The 17090-nt window shown below is 35.4% G+C and overlaps 2 protein-coding genes across 2 annotated transcripts; both read left to right on the top strand.

Moving 5' to 3' along the window:
* Nucleotides 1–119: 119 nt before the first annotated feature.
* LOC131795986 (syntaxin-6) lies at nucleotides 120–6358 on the top strand. Its single transcript, XM_059113629.2, has 6 exons — nucleotides 120–314; nucleotides 2272–2599; nucleotides 3118–3228; nucleotides 3630–3736; nucleotides 4279–4373; nucleotides 5103–6358. The coding sequence occupies exons 1-6, from the start codon at nucleotides 280–282 to the stop codon at nucleotides 5177–5179; spliced, it is 753 nt and encodes a 250-aa protein (XP_058969612.1). The 5' UTR covers nucleotides 120–279; the 3' UTR covers nucleotides 5180–6358.
* A 3289-nt stretch (nucleotides 6359–9647) lies between these two features.
* Nucleotides 9648–16194, top strand: LOC131796054 (uncharacterized). The gene is made up of 2 exons (XM_059113707.2): nucleotides 9648–10833; nucleotides 13705–16194. The coding sequence occupies exons 1-2, from the start codon at nucleotides 9753–9755 to the stop codon at nucleotides 14556–14558; spliced, it is 1935 nt and encodes a 644-aa protein (XP_058969690.1). The 5' UTR covers nucleotides 9648–9752; the 3' UTR covers nucleotides 14559–16194.
* Nucleotides 16195–17090: the final 896 nt, after the last annotated feature.

Here is a 17090-nt window from a genome sequence, read left to right as displayed (position 1 = left end):
TGAGCCTGCGAGTTGGTCAGTGAAGCACTGAAGTGTAAGCAGCTGCAGTGTTGTTTACTGTTCTCTCCGGAAGTGACGTTAGCGAAAACTTCACTTCATACCGGAAGAACATTGCTATTGACCACGTGACTGATGGCGGCTATCATCAGCTGAGGCTTTTAGCGTCGTCGAGTATTCAACAGAATTGTAAGCTTCTATATCGGCCTCTCTCAACGTGGATTGCCTGTATCTCTTACTTTAACGAGACATTTAATGTTATAGAACCATTTTAATCAAGAGATGTCTCTGGAGGATCCGTTTTTCGTCGTCAAAGAGTAAGTAGATTCGCCATGTCAATGTTTATCTTTTTGTTGAATGCTTCTCTTTGACAAGGAAGAATGTCGTGAGATGGGATTAAGCTAATATGAAAGCTTTCTCTTTTTTCCGATCGAAATCCTGTTCAAAACATAATCGTTTCAGTGGTGTTAGTGTCGCAGATTACTGAGGTAATTTCTTACAATTTTAATACCTGTACAAGCAAAATGTACACTGAAACGCTCAAATTTGTTGTATGATCTTGCAACAATATTTCTCAGAACCTAGAATACATCTTTTTAGACTTTAAACTCATCCAAATGTATTTCAGCGATTGATTTGATATCAAAGAATACTCCGAAATTACAACGTAGGAAGTATTCTTTTTTCAGTACAACCGGATGCGTTTATTCCGATTACGCGATGGCCGACCTTGCATATAATATCGATTTATTTACTATTTTATAAACAATACGTCACCGAGTTATTTTCGGTTTTTTATTGATAGTCTTACCAAGAAACGTCTATATCAAGATTTTGCTCTGGTTTTAGTAATGTAAACCAACTTGCATTAAAGTAAGATGAGATTGCCACCAATAGGCTACCAAACCATCTCTCATAGAGATTCTTAGAGATAATTAGCTGCAAAAAAGTGTATAAATAGTCTTAGTGACAGTTTGATTCCTGAACAGAATAAGGAAGATGCTAAATTTGGTTCTTTCTCCTGTGATCTCCTTTGCTATATTGTGTAATTAAGGCACACTTCATGAGTTATTTTTCAGATCAGAGTTGCCTCCTATAATTGCAGCCAATTTAGATTGGTGAAAGATGAGATAAACCTTGAGAAAAACCATAATAGGGGCATAGCCAGGATTTTTCAAAAGAGGGGGGGGTCACACTGCGTCAAACAGAGGGTACAATAGGAATACAGTAGGTTGTTTGCTTAAAAAAAGGCTCGCAGAGGGGGTGTCAATGGCACCCCAGAATCTCCCTCCCACCTGGCTCTACCCTTGAAGAAGGAGTGAATATTGGAAAGTCTAAGAGTGATGGCTAGGCAGAAGGTTGGGGTCAGGAGGATGACATATTTCCTCTCTTGCCCTTTTTTTTTGCATCCAACCGGTATCAACCTTTTAGCCTACATTTTCTTAAATGCTATTCAGATTTCCATGAATTTGTTTCTTCAAGTTACATTTGAACCAGTATTAAGTGGCAGTGTATTAAGGGGTCACCTGTGTTATTTGGTGAAAGTCCCAAATTTTTTTCCTATAGTTACTGTCTTTTTATCCTCTATTTGGCATTCAACTCTATTAAACAGTTGTGGTCACCCTTTACATAGTAAAATCTGTTTGTATTGTCTTCCACCTGTATTGAACAGGCACGTAATGAGGAACCATGCAAATGAAACTAAGAATAATCTTTCAAATAAAATTTAATCCATGTTTCTCTCCTGAAATCAATTTTAGTAGTATTTTTGAGCAAGTTTTTGTACAGTAAGAGGTCAAGTAGAGCATATAATGGGTTTTTTATCATTTTTTCTGTTACCCCTATTCTGCAAAACCTGTATTAATCCTTTACCTCCTAAGAGAATTTGGTTTTGAATCATAGTGTCCTCAAGCTGATACTTTGTTATTCTCATCACCTGTGTGCTTGATATTGTTCTAATATTGCTTGGAGAAATAACCTTCTCAGCCAATTCTGGGAGTGAAAAGGTTAATAGCATACAGTACCAAATATATTCTTTATTTAAGGTATCTGAGATAGGGCTGTCTAGCTCTTACCAGGTTTTATAGGAATGGATGTTGAAAACTTTAAGAGTTACCCAAAAACACAATTCAGTGGCATGAATCACTTATCCTTGCTAAAGCAAAGGTTCTAATCAGTGTGGCTTAAACATCCAGTGGAACATTTAGCAGTCAAGTGACCAAATAAATACTTAGACAGCATGCTGACTATAAACTATCATTTTTATTTTGTTAGGGAAGTACAGAAGGCAGTTAACAATGTGCAGTCTCTATACAAGAGGTGGCAAGCCCTATTGGATAATCCTCACACCGTAGGGAAAGATGAATATAATTGGACAACTAATGAACTGCGCAACAATGTGCGGAGTATTGAATGGGATTTAGAAGACCTGGATGAAACAGTGGGTATTGTTGAAGCAAACCCAAGGAAATTCAACATTGATGTTGCTGAAGTTGATCAAAGAAAACAATTTATAAAACAAACTAGAGATACTGTAAATCTCATTAAAGAGCATATGAACAGCCCTTCAGCAAAAGCAAAGGTGGAGAATTCATCAAGAGAGGTGGGGGACCAGTTACATTCTGTTAATGTCAATAGTATATTATGATAATCATTATATGAGGGTTTGAGGCTGATGTTACTGACTCTTTGGATAATACATTTATGACCTGGCTGAAGAATAAACAAGGCAATCAAATATTCTTTGAAAAATGTTAAATGCTGTGCATTTAATAAATCTTAATTATCAATTTTTATTTCCTCTTCTGTTTACTCTTTTTTTTTTTGTTTAATTTTATGATCCCTGAGAGATAAGATATCAATAAAATGATAGTTTGCTTGCCACACTTTGCGGTGTCATGCCCACCGAATGAGACTGCATTACCTTGAACAGGTCTCAATAAAAAGTTTTGAAAATCACCCTGGGGCTAAATGTTGAAGATGTCCTCAGATAGTTATTGTATGTTGGTTAAAAAAATTAATTACAAAGTTATAAAAGACACAATTTTGAAGAGATGATGTGACCACTTTTAAGGTTTTTTTCATGATTATCTATGAAGATTGTTCTTGTGTTTTTGCAAGGCTTTGTTGGGAAGAAGAAATGATAAACCAAAAGACAGATACTCAAGGTTAGATCAAGAAATTGAGAATTCAAATCAAGCATTTATCACAGACCAACAGCAACAACAGGAGGTAATAGAGAGTGCACATTACAATTAATGAAACTTGTCTTCTTCATGACAGTGTAATCTTGTACCGTTTTTATAAGGGTCAAATGAATTTTAGAGAGCTTCTGTTCAAGGCTACGCTGCACAGGTTAGGTACAAATGAAATCTAATAATATATTTAATGGTATGTTGAGCCATAGTTGGAATTTGAAGATTATTGCACAACATGGCATTATTTGCAAATAATTATGTACTAGTTGAGTATTCCTATCTTCTGGGTGAGAAGAATCCTGAGATGGCTATTGTCTGTGACAGTGAATGATGATGTTTTTTAATCTAAGAGGAAGTTTGTTGAAACATGGATCATTATTACTTCTGGGTTCATAATTCCATACAGTTTAAGTCATTATTTTCATTTTCATGAAGTTAATGATTAGAGCTCAAGATGAACAGCTTGACATGGTTGGACACAGCGTTGGAGTGTTGAAAACCATGGGAAAGAAGATTGGTGATGAAATTGAAGACCAAAATCTGTAAGTTTTGTCCTAATACCTAGTAATTGCTCAGCTTAAGGCCCTTTCAATGGAGTGTCAAAAGTAATCTGGTATTACTTTACTAGACTGTGTCTGGTTTTGCCTATATGCCACTCCATTGAAATGCAGTAGATTCAAGGTGCTGAATATTTTTTGAATTAGAGAAAATTATTACACAGACAATAAAATATATGAGCATTTAAGCCCCATTCAGTTCTGATTTTATAATTGAATGCTCTGTTCAGTGAGCCACAGAAACTTATTGGTAAGCATCAGGTTAACACAAATTTATGTGATAATAAGAGACTATGGTTCTGGTAGTTATTGATGTAAAGCATAGTGGTTAGTATTCATGTCTTGAAGCCAAAAGTTCTCTGTCTTGAAGCATTAAGTATCTTTCAAATTGACCCTCCTTTTTGGTTCATAGTTTCTGTGTTGAAAAATTTGTTTGCATTTTCACAAATATCCATTTTTAGTCTTATTTCTTATCCCCATTATCTAATCATAAAATGATATTTTCTTTTTTTTTTTTTTTTTTCAAGGCTCTTAGATGATTTTGGACATGAATTAGAAATGACAGACTCTAAACTACAACAAACTGTTCTTAAAGTAGAAAAAGTTTTAAGATTATCTGATGGTAAGAAACACACACCTGCTATTTATAGACTGACATAATATTCAGTCATTTTGAGTAGTGGAGCTGAGGTCACATTTTTTTGCAATCAAAAGCAAAAATGACCACAACGCCATTCTTATGTCTTTTAATTTCCCATTCCTTTCTATGGTGACACCACCTGCAAGATTCTAGCAGCCACTTTGTCACTGGCATTCCTTTTATTTCCTCCACAATTTAAAAGTTGTCAGTATCACATGGGATAATTTGCCCTAATGTACGAAAGACAGAGAATAGCTTTCCCCTTTTGACATTTGGCAGAGAATCCCAACCAATAACCTCCTTTATAATAGAGCATTGAAATCTCAATGATAATATTCCCACAAGTTTTCTTGGATTTATTCAATGACTAGAGTATTTAGTTATTACTCGCTGTGCAAAGAATGGTACTCCAATACTGTAATTGGAAAACTTGTGTCCTGTATGTCATGTACATGAAGGAGTGAAGGAGAGGAGAATGAAAGATCATTGGGATTTAATCATTTATGGATTTTTGTGCTGTTCTGGTGGGCATGAAAAAAAAATTCCGCCCTTGCAGGCATTTCCTTTGGAATTCTAACAGTTACTCTCAACCTTCAAATGTAAGCCACCATGGAGGCATGAATGCTGACCATGCAGACTGCAGCACTTCTTACTCTTCTTGGTTTTGATGCTTTCTAAGCCTGAACTTTTTATATTATTGTTTGATTGCAGATAAGAGGCAAACCTGTGTACTGGTAGCTCTAATAGTAATTATGATAGTAGTCATCATTTTATTTGTTGCATTGTGAGGATTGCAAAAAAAATGCAGACAAAAATGTAGAATAGACTTCCAGTTTTCTGGAGTTTGTAGGAGAAAGGCTATAGCACACATAACCCTTTACTCCCTTTACTCCCTATTGGCAATAATATTCTACACACTTTTCCTTTTACATTTCCTCTGGTACTTACTAGGAGAATTTATCTGACAATCAGGAACCTTAAATTGGTGATCATTTCCTTTGTTCTCATGACCTTAATGTTTGATTCAAGGGTGATACTTTAAGGAGAAATTCTAAGCCAATCCGTCTTAGGGATTAAAGGGTTACATTTATTTGTTGATGTGGTTTAAGTTCCTTCCTTGTTAAATTTTTATTTTTCTTTCTTTCTGTATATGCTCAAGTAATGGGCACAAAAAGTTAAAATATGTACATTACTTATTTATCAGAATGATGTATGAGTTACATAAATATTGAGTAGATACTTTTTTATTATTTTGCAAAAAAAAAATTGGCAATGATTGGTTTTTCATGGTCTCAAACTTGTACAATGAGTCACTTTTTTTGCAGTGTTTTTGCTATATTTTGGCATGTTGATGGAACCTAAAATCCTGAAAAGTGATATCACTCAGAGGGTTTTTGTCATGACAATTCTTCTTTCAGGTGAAACTGTGAAATAATTGTTTGTTATGATGGATTACAATCAAAGGGGCTATAAATAAAAAACTAACGATGGCAAAAGTCAGTGAAGGGGGGGGGGGTGGGGGGAGGAGGAGATGAACAGGATTTAAAATTGAAGAAATGGAGCTGTCAAGGACACTTTGGGAATTCAGTGGTGTTCCTAAAACTTGTTAAGTTGAGAAGAGATGTGGCAGAAAGAGATATCAAAAATTTGTGTTAAAACATTATTTCTTACTGTGCAAACTTATCTGGTGAATGGAAGGGTGAGTTACAAACAAGTTATCTCTTTTGCAACAAGATATCTCTAAGAGAAGGGAATCATCAAACTTATGTCTACTCAACACTCACAAAAAAATGATATCCTTTGTAGTTACACTAAGAAAGACAAGGATGAATTTAGACAGTTTACTTTCTATTCTTCTTTAGTAAAGGTGCTTGAAAATGACAGTCATAATATGTAGAGGACCAAAGAAATGAGAAGGATGTTGATTTGTATCTATTTTCTTTCATATAATAAAAATGTATTTATCATCTTGATGTCTTAATCTCTGCTAGTCCTATGTCAAGGGTGTTATTGATCACTCTGGATGAAACCCCTAAGGAAGCTTCAGTCTGGGGTGGAATAGAAAAATAATGAAACAATTTAATTACAGAAGAGATGAACTTCTGGTTTCATATTGATCGTTTAAAATGATTTTTTATTTTATTTTTAAGCACCGCAAGTTTTGTTCGTTTTTTAAATGGCGTTGAACAGATATCCAATTATTGTCTCACGAGTTATGCGGCACCACATCCTCTCGTGGTACCCTCTTCTTGGGCTTCGTGTGCTAGTAACTCAGAAACAAGTAGAGTGATCCCAATTTTTATCATAAACTATTTATACAATAATTGTAATAAATCTTAAGAGCTGGTTCAGAGCCACCTTTAATCATGAAAAAAATAATAATTACCTTTAAACCAACCACTAAACATATGGTAAAACTTCGTAGAGGGATGAATTTTATGTGACAAATAGGGTCACTGAAGTTGTACTTAAGTTACAGGTGTTCGAAGCAAGAAATTAGCAATTTTTTTTTTTTTTGGGGGGGGGGTGTAGTTTTGTTATTAATGGCTACCTTTTGTGTTGAAAAAGACCCTTTAAAGTTGATTAATGATGACTGATGCCAACATCGAAGATTCAAACAAATAGTTGTGGCTATATCGATACATAAATGAATATTTGGTTAAAAAAAATGGAAACCTTTCTCAGTTTCATTTATACGTGACTGTTGAAGGAAGGGTGAAATTGCTGACTTATTCCTAAAGATGCCTTTATTCCGTAAGTAATAAATTATGAATTGCAAATTTAAAGCTTGGCGTCAATTACTATTTGCGCAGAACGCTTTGCTGAGCGAGCTCACGTAATTTCGAGCACGTTCACGCGTCTTGACCGAAGAAAACAAACAGATTCCTTGATCGAGATAACAGTAGTGTAGTCGTTCGAAAAACAGTTTGCTTTGCTCTGACACCGCAACGAGGAATGGTTGAGATGATGTCTTTTAAATGGGTAATTAGGAACAAAAATAGTACATCTTTGAATAACCACCAATTCCTTTTTCCGCTTTTTAATTTACCTTAGTTCCGCCGATCTGCGCAAACATCATTTGGCTGTGTTAAAAATTTCAGTCTATACTTGTACGAGGCACTGTAAAACTTGTTTGTGCTGTAAGTTTTACGAATAAGACTACAAATTTAAAAGGACATTGATAAAAACAGTCAAATTTGTCATATGTTGTGTTTTTTCATTTGAGAAAGTACTTTTCCGCGTCATATCTTGATATGTTTATCTCAGTGAGTGGCTGAAGAAGTTGAATTACTCCCAATAAATCAAACACTTCTTTTAATCAAATTGGCGACGGCAAACTTCTTTTTTTTTAGTTTGCGCGCATTTAAGTATGTGTTTTTTGGTTACGTAATAATGATGTTTCAGTGTCGAATTCTGACACGTTCCTCACAATTAGTCTCAGAAATATATATATTTTTATAACTCCGGGAAAAAAGAAAAAACAAGAAAAGACACAATTATTTTGACTGACTGAGGGTGCACAAAAACACTTTTATTAAATTTTCCTTCTCGCATAATCTGTTATTTTTTTCATCACGTTTTATTTTGGTTTGTTTTTCCTACATGTTACTGTAATCGTGGAAAAAAATTGGTAAACTTGCAATAAAATAAATGTGTTTTTACTCAGACTAGCTGAGGCAAACGAGTTTTAAAATATAGCAAGAGTGAACTGGCATTTTTGATGTTCCTGACACACTTTTATGGAGCAAATCACATCCTACGAAATAAAACTGTAATTAGAGGGTGTGATCCACTTACAGTTTCTACTTATTGTGACCAGTCGATTGTGTATAAGGTCACATTCTGAACTACATTTGTTTAAATCTACTACTTTTTTACTCAATTATTTTCCTTTCCAGTGCAACTATAAAGACGAAAATAGTTATACGTGACGATAAAAATTTTTTTGATACATAAAACTTCTGTGAGGAAATGAAACCAACGCCACAGTAAACATCAGTGTGGACAACATAAATAAGAGGAACGTGACGGGAAATATTTCAGGATGACCATATGTTGTGTTGAGTAGGCGGTATTGTAACTGAACACAACAGAGTGGACATCTCAAAACAATCGGTGTTTCGCTGATGGTTTTGCTAAGAACTGTATTGTGCAATAAAGTTGATATCGCGTTGGATTTCGCCAAGAGAATGGACTGAGTGGAGTTTGTTCCGCCGAACTAGATTACTAATGTGGCACGATGTCCTGTGTGGGTTGTAATGGTCTTCCTGGCCAGCAAACGCAAGTTAGGGGCGGAGAAAATTGGTCATTGTCAAGTGATGTTTGTGAGGAGTCTCTCCATATAATTGTTATGAGAAAAAGAAAGCTAGATAAAAACAAGGACTTAAAGTGAGTCCGATTGCTCCTCGTATCTTATTCAAAGCATTTCTGAAATACATTCTAAATCAGCGTTTGTCAGTTACTTGCAATGATGTATTTTCTCTTAAGAACACGTAAATGAATTAGCCCTGAGTTTTCCTCATGCAAGATCGAGAGAGTTTATAAACAACATCTGCCACTATATCAATTCATTTTGCAACCCATCGAAAAGTCACACGTTGACAGAAGAAAATGCAGGAAAATCGAACTCGACTGCATTCTTTCGATGGACGAGTAAAAACATTAAATCATTATCAGCAAAAGATTAAGTGTACATGGCACAGAGAAAATCTTGCTTCTAGCCTCCGCCTTTAGGGCCGTGAACGCGAACTAAATGCCCACGGGCTTTTCAAGCTTATTTAACTTAACTTCTAGAATCTACTCCGATCAAGAAAAAAAAACAGTGATTACAAATAAGGGGGGAAAAATGCTTATTTAAGAATCCAATATCTTCGGAGTATTGTCAAAATTATTGTCAAAATTATTCCCAAATTTCAGTAAAGAAATCGCGAGTCGTTTCTTTCTAAAAAGTACCTTCTGAAACAAGTACATGGCAGAAGGAGATTATCAAAGTATTATTGAATTTTCTTGCGTTTTTTGGATCGTTCGTGGACTATTAAAATGACAGTCTTAAAGAGGAGAGAATCTGCGATTAATCTTGTTATTATGACGATCAGCTCGTTGACCGACTAGTGGGGATGTATGTAAATCACCTACTCCCAAAAATAGATCGGAAGTTCGGCGTGATTGGTTAGTTTTGAATAAGTGCTCTTTTATTGGTGAAAATGACGTCAAATGCATTCTTAGTATTTCTTACAACGAATTTTTTGTCTCGAATATCACTCGTTGCTACCCGGTTGATCACAAGATATGAGATACGGATCGGACCGTAAAGATTTATATGAAGTCTCCGGGCGCTGATCACGATTTTCACACTTGAAAATGGGAGATATGAAAGCCAAAGAAAACACTCACAAACCACTCGAGGAAGTTGTCCAGTCAACTTCTTGTCAACTGAACAGAAAGCGATTTTCAGGGGCCCAGAGTTTTGATGTGCCATCGAGAAATTATGTGACTAAGAAACCTAACCTTTACTTGACAGAGAAAAGAAGTCCCAGTTTCCCTTCAATGCACGGCGACTCAAACGGATTGTCAAAGAGTATGGTCGATTTGCCGTCACGAAATCTGAACGGTTTTCGAAAGAGCGTCATGTTCGAAGAGGATATTTTTGCTCACAAGGAGATGTTGCAACGGGCTCGGAATCGCTTTAAGGAACTAGAACTGAAGTATCCTGAAATTTTCAAGAACTCTTCCAGAACGTCTTCGTTTTCTTCATCTGGTTCAAATCAGCCTAATGGAAGCATCGATCGCTCTCAATCGCTCGACCCGAAATCAGTTGAGCATCAAGAAATACAAACAACGAAATCAGATATATTACAAGTGCTTCGAAGTGGAACAAACGATCAGAGTTCCACTGTTGTTGCCACCACATCAAGACGGAGGCCTCCTCCTCTTTCGGTAGCTATGAAACTGCATAACCTCGAGGATAGTTGCGATAGTGCGTTTGATGATATCGACCGCGAGTCGGTACATTCAAAAACGTCCCATGAACCGACGCCGACCTCAATTAGCAAAAATCACTTTCTTTACCCAGGAGAGAGCATGGAGTCAGACAAGGACAGTGGAATATCTACAGATCGTCCATGTACTCCAAATTCAAGGTCTTCCAGGCCTACAAGATGGGAAGATCCACAACAAAGCGGCCAACAATCTTATCCGTCTACTCGATCGAAGTCACTGAGTTTGACAGCCTTGCCGTTGACAAATTCTCTGGAGTATGCTAGCTTCGACTCTGAGAGTCAGAGGAGTCGAAGTGTGGATCGACGAGGAATTCTTAAATCTGTGGCCTACAGAAATCAGGAAATTAAGACGGAAAGCTTTGATATCGCACCAAGTTCAAGCAATTCTTCTTTAAACTGTCAACGTAGTCGAAGCGGATCTTTGACTGAAGGTGTGAGAAGAGGTAAGTTCCAACACGACATGATGATTTCTGGACCCAATCTTTGCACCTCTTTTCCTTTTTAAATAATTTTCTACATGTGTTTATTTATTTACATGGTGTTGATTAAGGGGTTTTGATTTTTTTATTTTTTTCAGTAAACCCTCTTAGTTTCCTGTTGAACGATCAATGAGATTAATCTTTGAATATTTCATAAGTTACAGCTAGCGAATTATTGCTACCTTTGAGGCATGAAATGTATGCAAGTAGTTTGAACCTCTTGGGGTATTGATTTGCATTTAAGCGAGTTTTGTTACACTTTTTCTAAAGGAAAAATGTTGTCCTCTTTTTATTCAATACATATGTATTTTAACTAATTCTGAGATGCAAACAATGAATTAATATTGCACAGGATGAAACTGATTCGAACCTTGCCGATCTCAAACCTATTTTCGGTTGGGGTGCTATTTTGAATTTTTGTTTTGCGAGGCGGTGAAAGTAACATAAATTTAAATGTTATTTGGAGTTGAGTTTTCACTCGGGGGCGTCCGAAAGTCAGGAAGTAGTGGTAGTAGATATGTCTTCCATAATTTAATGACCACGAAATTTACGCACTTCTCTAGTCAAGGTCACCTAATGCTATAAAAGAAGGTCACATTTTCTCGGTCTAATGTTGTTGTTGAGCGCCAGACGTATTGTTCGATTTTTATTTTACTTTTGGTGTTTTAAATAATTTTCAGAAATGATTTGCTCGCCATTTTTATTTTGCCTTGGGCCATTTCCGAATGCTCGTTTCCGTCGAATGACGCAAAAACTATATGTAATATGTTTTCGATTAAGATCTCCGTCTAAAAATAGTCTTCTAATCCAGAAATAAGTGAACACATTTGATTGAATTGGTTGGATTCAGGTGTCGGTGATTTAAGAATACCCAGAGAAATAAGAATTGGTAGCATATTATGTAAGTTAAATTTTTTTTGCGCTTTCGTGTCTTGCGAAATAGAGCAATATTTCTATTTTGCCCTATCGCTTACTTATTTATTATCCTATATTTGTTCAATGTTTGGTTAAAAGGCTGATCAAAATTGATTGCTACTGGAAAAAGTGCCGATTTATGGCCAAGTAAGGAGTACATGTTATTTGTTCGATAATGGTTACATTAAAGCGATAGGAGATAATTTGTTACTGTGGGTAGCGCATTTGTTTACACTCTGTCGGCCTTTTAACAGGTAGCGTTGAAAGTAGACTGCGCGCGAAGATTTATTTTGCAAATTTTGCTAAAAATCAGGGGATGGGTGATATTTTTTTTCATTCATCATTCTCTTAACCAATAAATTATTTTCGCACCGTGGATGTGTGACAAGGAATCATTTTACAATAGAAAGCCAGACAGCCGACGTTTTGAATTAATACCAACGCGATCTTTTGTTGCAATGTTTCAGAAAGACAATTTAGTCGAAGCTCAAACAATAACTAGTTAATATGAATGATCGTTTTTTACATTTATAAATTTATTTTTTGCTCTTTGTATCTACATGCAGTTAGTAGGAGTCGTAAAAATACATTTACTCAGTCAAATACTCTTGTTCTTAAATTATGTGACATACTCTCCAGAATTAAGAAAAAAAATTTGTAAAACTATTCATTAAAATTTTTACTCATTGGAATATTATATTTTGTCATAAAATGATTTGGAAGCGAGTTTGAGAGTATATTGACCATTCATTTTCCTTGCTTTGAAAATCATTGTTACCATGTTTTTGAAATATATGTAATAGAAAAAAAAAATATTTCCTTTGTATTTTCTTTTTGTGTTGATTTTGGTAAGATTAAAGGCTGTTGCTATTTTGCCTGTCAGCATGTACATGAAATATACCATTTTTTTTTTTAATTTGGTAATAATGGCAACTGTGCAGTAACAATGTAATTTCTTTGTTGGAAGTATCAAAAGGAAAAAAGCTTACTTCAAGCCTGAAGAATCAGAAGAAATTTAAAGATTTTGTTCATTTGATTAATTTTTTTTGTTATTTATGGATGTTTATGAATATAAGCACAATATCACAAGATTATAGAGATTAAATTATCTTATACAAATTAACAATTTTCTTAAAATAACACAGCAATCCTGGAAGGATATCAGGAGTTGCCAACTAATGTGATAAATGTTGGGAGAGAAATTTACTTTTTCGTTTATTGACTAGCTGTTTTAGAACACATTGTAACAGTGGAGGCAGAAAGAATGGCATGTTTGAGAATCAAAGCTAGCAATTAGTGGCTGTTTATAGACATATAAGAAAGGTATTTTTCATGTATTACCTTGTGACATGTCAGCAAGTTCTGCTTGGGTGCAATACTTTCAAGCTGCCAAATATTTCCTTCCTGATAAATATTTCCTGTTCATGTGCCTAGTTGTATGTAAATAAGCAATTACTCTTTGGCACATTTTCTTTGGATATATTTAGTGACAAGGGCTGTAATGTTTGAAATAATGTCTTCACTTGACCTTGGAACTTGATGTGCTAAATTGAATTTTGCATGATTTTAGATGGAATTTGTTTTTAATGTTTGTGTGTGTGCTAAACAAATGAGTTCGGCTTAATTTTTTTTTCAGTGTAAAGCAGCAAAATGTATTGCAGTTTTTATGTTTATTCTAGACCACAAAGCACTTTCACTCCTGAGACCTGAGAGGGAATTTCTCTTACTGTCGTGACAATGCATTTTGTTGCTGGCTCTTACAAAGAGATTTGGGTGACATCAACATAGTATCCACTTGATTATAATTTTCTCAATTCTCATCTTCTGTCTACCTGATGGTCTAGTAACATTGTGTAGAGAATTTGTTTTTGGATCACAGATTGCCTTTCCTAATTTTGTTTTTTTGTTGTATTTTCACAGGTTCAAGCATTTATCGCAGGAACATCTTTTTGCAAAGTCGCAGTTTTAGTGGGAGCCAAGATGAGACAGATTCTGATGCAGAGACAGTGTGTAGTGTTCAAAGTGAGTATATTTTGCGGCCCCACATGTCAGCGCGTGACAGATATTTCAGCACATATCAGCTCAATACCATTTCTGAAGGAGAACCTAGAGACTTGATCAGAACCCAGAAATGGAGAAGCATGCCTGAGCTAGGTAGAAGTCACAGTCTTGGAAATGTGTCTTTCTATGGAGACTCTTTAGCTGCCGGTTTTGATGAAGATAGGAAGAAAAAGAAGAAACGAAAGTTTGGTCGCCGATCTGGTCTATATGTTGTAAATGACATGCCAGTGAGTGAAAAACCCAGGTTGTCCATTGACAAAGGCAAGAGTAAAACAAAAAGTTCATCAATATTCCTTAAGAATAAGTCAAAGAAAGAATCCTCACACATTAATGAGCTGACAAAGAAATGGTTTGACTCTACAACTGCTGTGAGTCGGCCAACAGGAGGCCAGAGTTTGGGAAGAATAATAGCTATGCGGGAAGATCTTGGAAGTGCTTATGTCTTGGAATTACATAGGAGTTCTGGAGGATTATTTGGGTTTTTTATTCAAAAGGGTTATCAGCAGTACAAGAAAGGGGTGTTTGTTAGTCGAATAATGGACTGTGCCTCTTCAAAGTTTATGGCTGGTCTGTTAAATCCTGGAGATGAGATCCTTGATATAAATGGAGAAAGTACTGCAAGCAAGACAATGTCAGAAGTACACAATATTCTTGCAAATTCAGACAAACTTGTTTTGACTGTGTTACCATTTCTTGGACGTAAGGATTGGTAACCATTGCAAAGTTCTTTGGAAAATGAAGAACTGAAATTTATCTCTTGCATAACTTATTAACAATTTGTTTTAATGACAGTTTGATGACAGACAACCAAATTGAACTGGTTTGGATACAGTATGACTCTCGTAGTTGTAAATTATTTCACAGTGAGTGTGACTACATACCAAGGTTATTGCATAGATTTTCAGTGTGGGTAACATTTTAGTTGCAAATTAAAAAGGTGGAAAATTCATATTAATGTTAAGATTTTGACCTTGAGTAAATTTCTCAATTAATTTAATGAGGAAAACTTGAGAAAAAATAGGAATGGGCTTGATTGTGTTCCAAATAAGTGCTCTCTAATGGGAGGTCTGTCACAGTTAATGCAATTTTGTTAATTTTTCATAATTTTTTAAAATTGGTCTTTTGCAGATTCCTCACCACAACAATTTTTTCTGTCCTTAATTGTTCTCATTCCTTTGTTATCAAAGTTATGCTTCCCAGTCACAGAGGTCTAATTAGTCCACTGAACTCTGGATTTGAAAAGCGTTGAGTTTGAAATTGTGTTTATGTTCTCTACTCTCACACAACCCAGGGCCGAGTTGTTCAAAGCTGGGTTAAGATAACCTGGGGTTAGTGTGAAATTTTATTTTAGATTTGAAAGCTTGAAGAGCCAATTCAGTTTATTTCTTTTTTACTACAATTTGATAATTGAATGCTCTAAAAACAAATTATGGCTAAAATTATTCCAAAACGGCTTTTGAACAGAGAAATATAGAAACCTGGATTAAAATCTAACCCTGGGTTAGCACTAATCGGCCTCTGAACAACTGGGTCCAGGAGTGTATGTTAATAACTGCTGTGTGGCTGGGAGACATAATAAAAATATGAGAGTAACCAGACATCTTGCTCAGCTGGAAGTAGCCATACTGTGGGATAAGCTTTGGCATGGAAGCCAGGGCCTCTGACTTGAAAGCTAACTTCTGTATTTTGGTGTTTTTCTTTCTGTTTTGAGGTTTTCCTTTATTTATGTTACAATGGACAATTTAATGTATCAAGAAATGGTACCTTGGAGGACTAATACCTTTCATTGTAAATATTTATTTATTTTTTACAACAAATCACGAATTAATTTATTATAATTGTTAGCTGTGAATTACATTTGGAATTTGGAACAGCAAGTAACATTGCTGTTATTTTTTAATGAATATGTTGTACATAATGTAATCTGGTGAAAAGAGAGAATGCAGTTGCTATCACTCTTTACTTTGCCACAAGCACAAAATGTGGTTGTATTATTTAAAAGATTTAACTTTATTTATTCTTCTCCATCCAATATTAATGCTTTCAATATGTATATAAAGCAATTTATCAAAGTATTTTTTTGGGCCTATTATTTTTGTTGTGGCTCACTGACAGTTCAGTATTTGAAAAAGTATTGCATGATATTCCAAACAAAACCTGACATTTATGGTAACAGGTACTTTCTCACTGTAAATGAAATTGTGGCAGTTTTACTTGTTTGAATGAATGTTGTAATAAGTATCTAATTTATTTCAATGCTCTAACAGCAATTAATGTTTGTTTGCTGTTTTTGGCAAGACAGGATTTTCAGGGGATAAACCTGAAATAAAGTTTGATGACTGACTCAGATATTTAACTGTTGGATTTCTTCATTCAAGGAATGATGTCCATCCTGGTTCTTTGTTTGTTTGTTTGTTTTCTTTTATGTTTTATTGACTTGTCTATTCACAATGTCAACTAGCATTCCCATCTTGTTGATCTAACTAACCAATAGCAACATCCCATTAAAGAATTTATTTAAAATGCCCGAGTCCTAAAAAGAACAAGATTGTGCATGATCAGAGACCTTAAACCTATGCTGCAACACTGATTACTTTTGATTGATCTTAACTACGTTTTAGATAACCCTCCCCCACCATTCATGAGATGGACATTAAATTTCTTGAATCAAAACAAACTCCCAAGATTGGATTGTTAATTCTCTCCTCTAGCTGTGACACATTTCCTTGTACATTTGATACAAAAATTTGGTGTTTGATCAATATAATATCACATACCTGATAAGTTTGAGTATTCTCACTACCAGTTTGCTGATATTATAGGGAGAAGTTACTTGTCAATCACATCTGAGAGTTAAAGGGAAAACCAGGAGTACTGCTACTCCCACATACAAGATACTGGTCAATCACATGTTAGCATCAGGTTTTCCTGATAGTTTGCAAGTACCCAGTTATACTCCTAAGAGCTTAGTTGTTTAAAGAGGTGATAATGCCATCCAATAGAAAAACTGCCTTCCAGCAGATAAGAGTGAAAAATGTGGTGCACTACCCACAGCATAGAGATTCATCCAGCCAATAGCATTATCCACCCTTCACATAACCCAGGACTGGTGGAGAGAGGTATATTGGGAGTTAAGTATCTCACCAAAGAACACAACACAATGACCCCTCGCAGACCAAATTACTCAGAGTCTTCTTTCTAGCAGCCCACTGGGCAGACCAAATTAATCAGAGTCTCCTTTCTTG

Source organism: Pocillopora verrucosa, chromosome 4, assembly GCF_036669915.1.
Source record: "Pocillopora verrucosa isolate sample1 chromosome 4, ASM3666991v2, whole genome shotgun sequence".
In the NCBI taxonomy this organism is placed as follows: Eukaryota; Metazoa; Cnidaria; class Anthozoa; order Scleractinia; family Pocilloporidae; genus Pocillopora; species Pocillopora verrucosa.
This window is presented reverse-complemented; position numbering and strand designations above follow the sequence as displayed.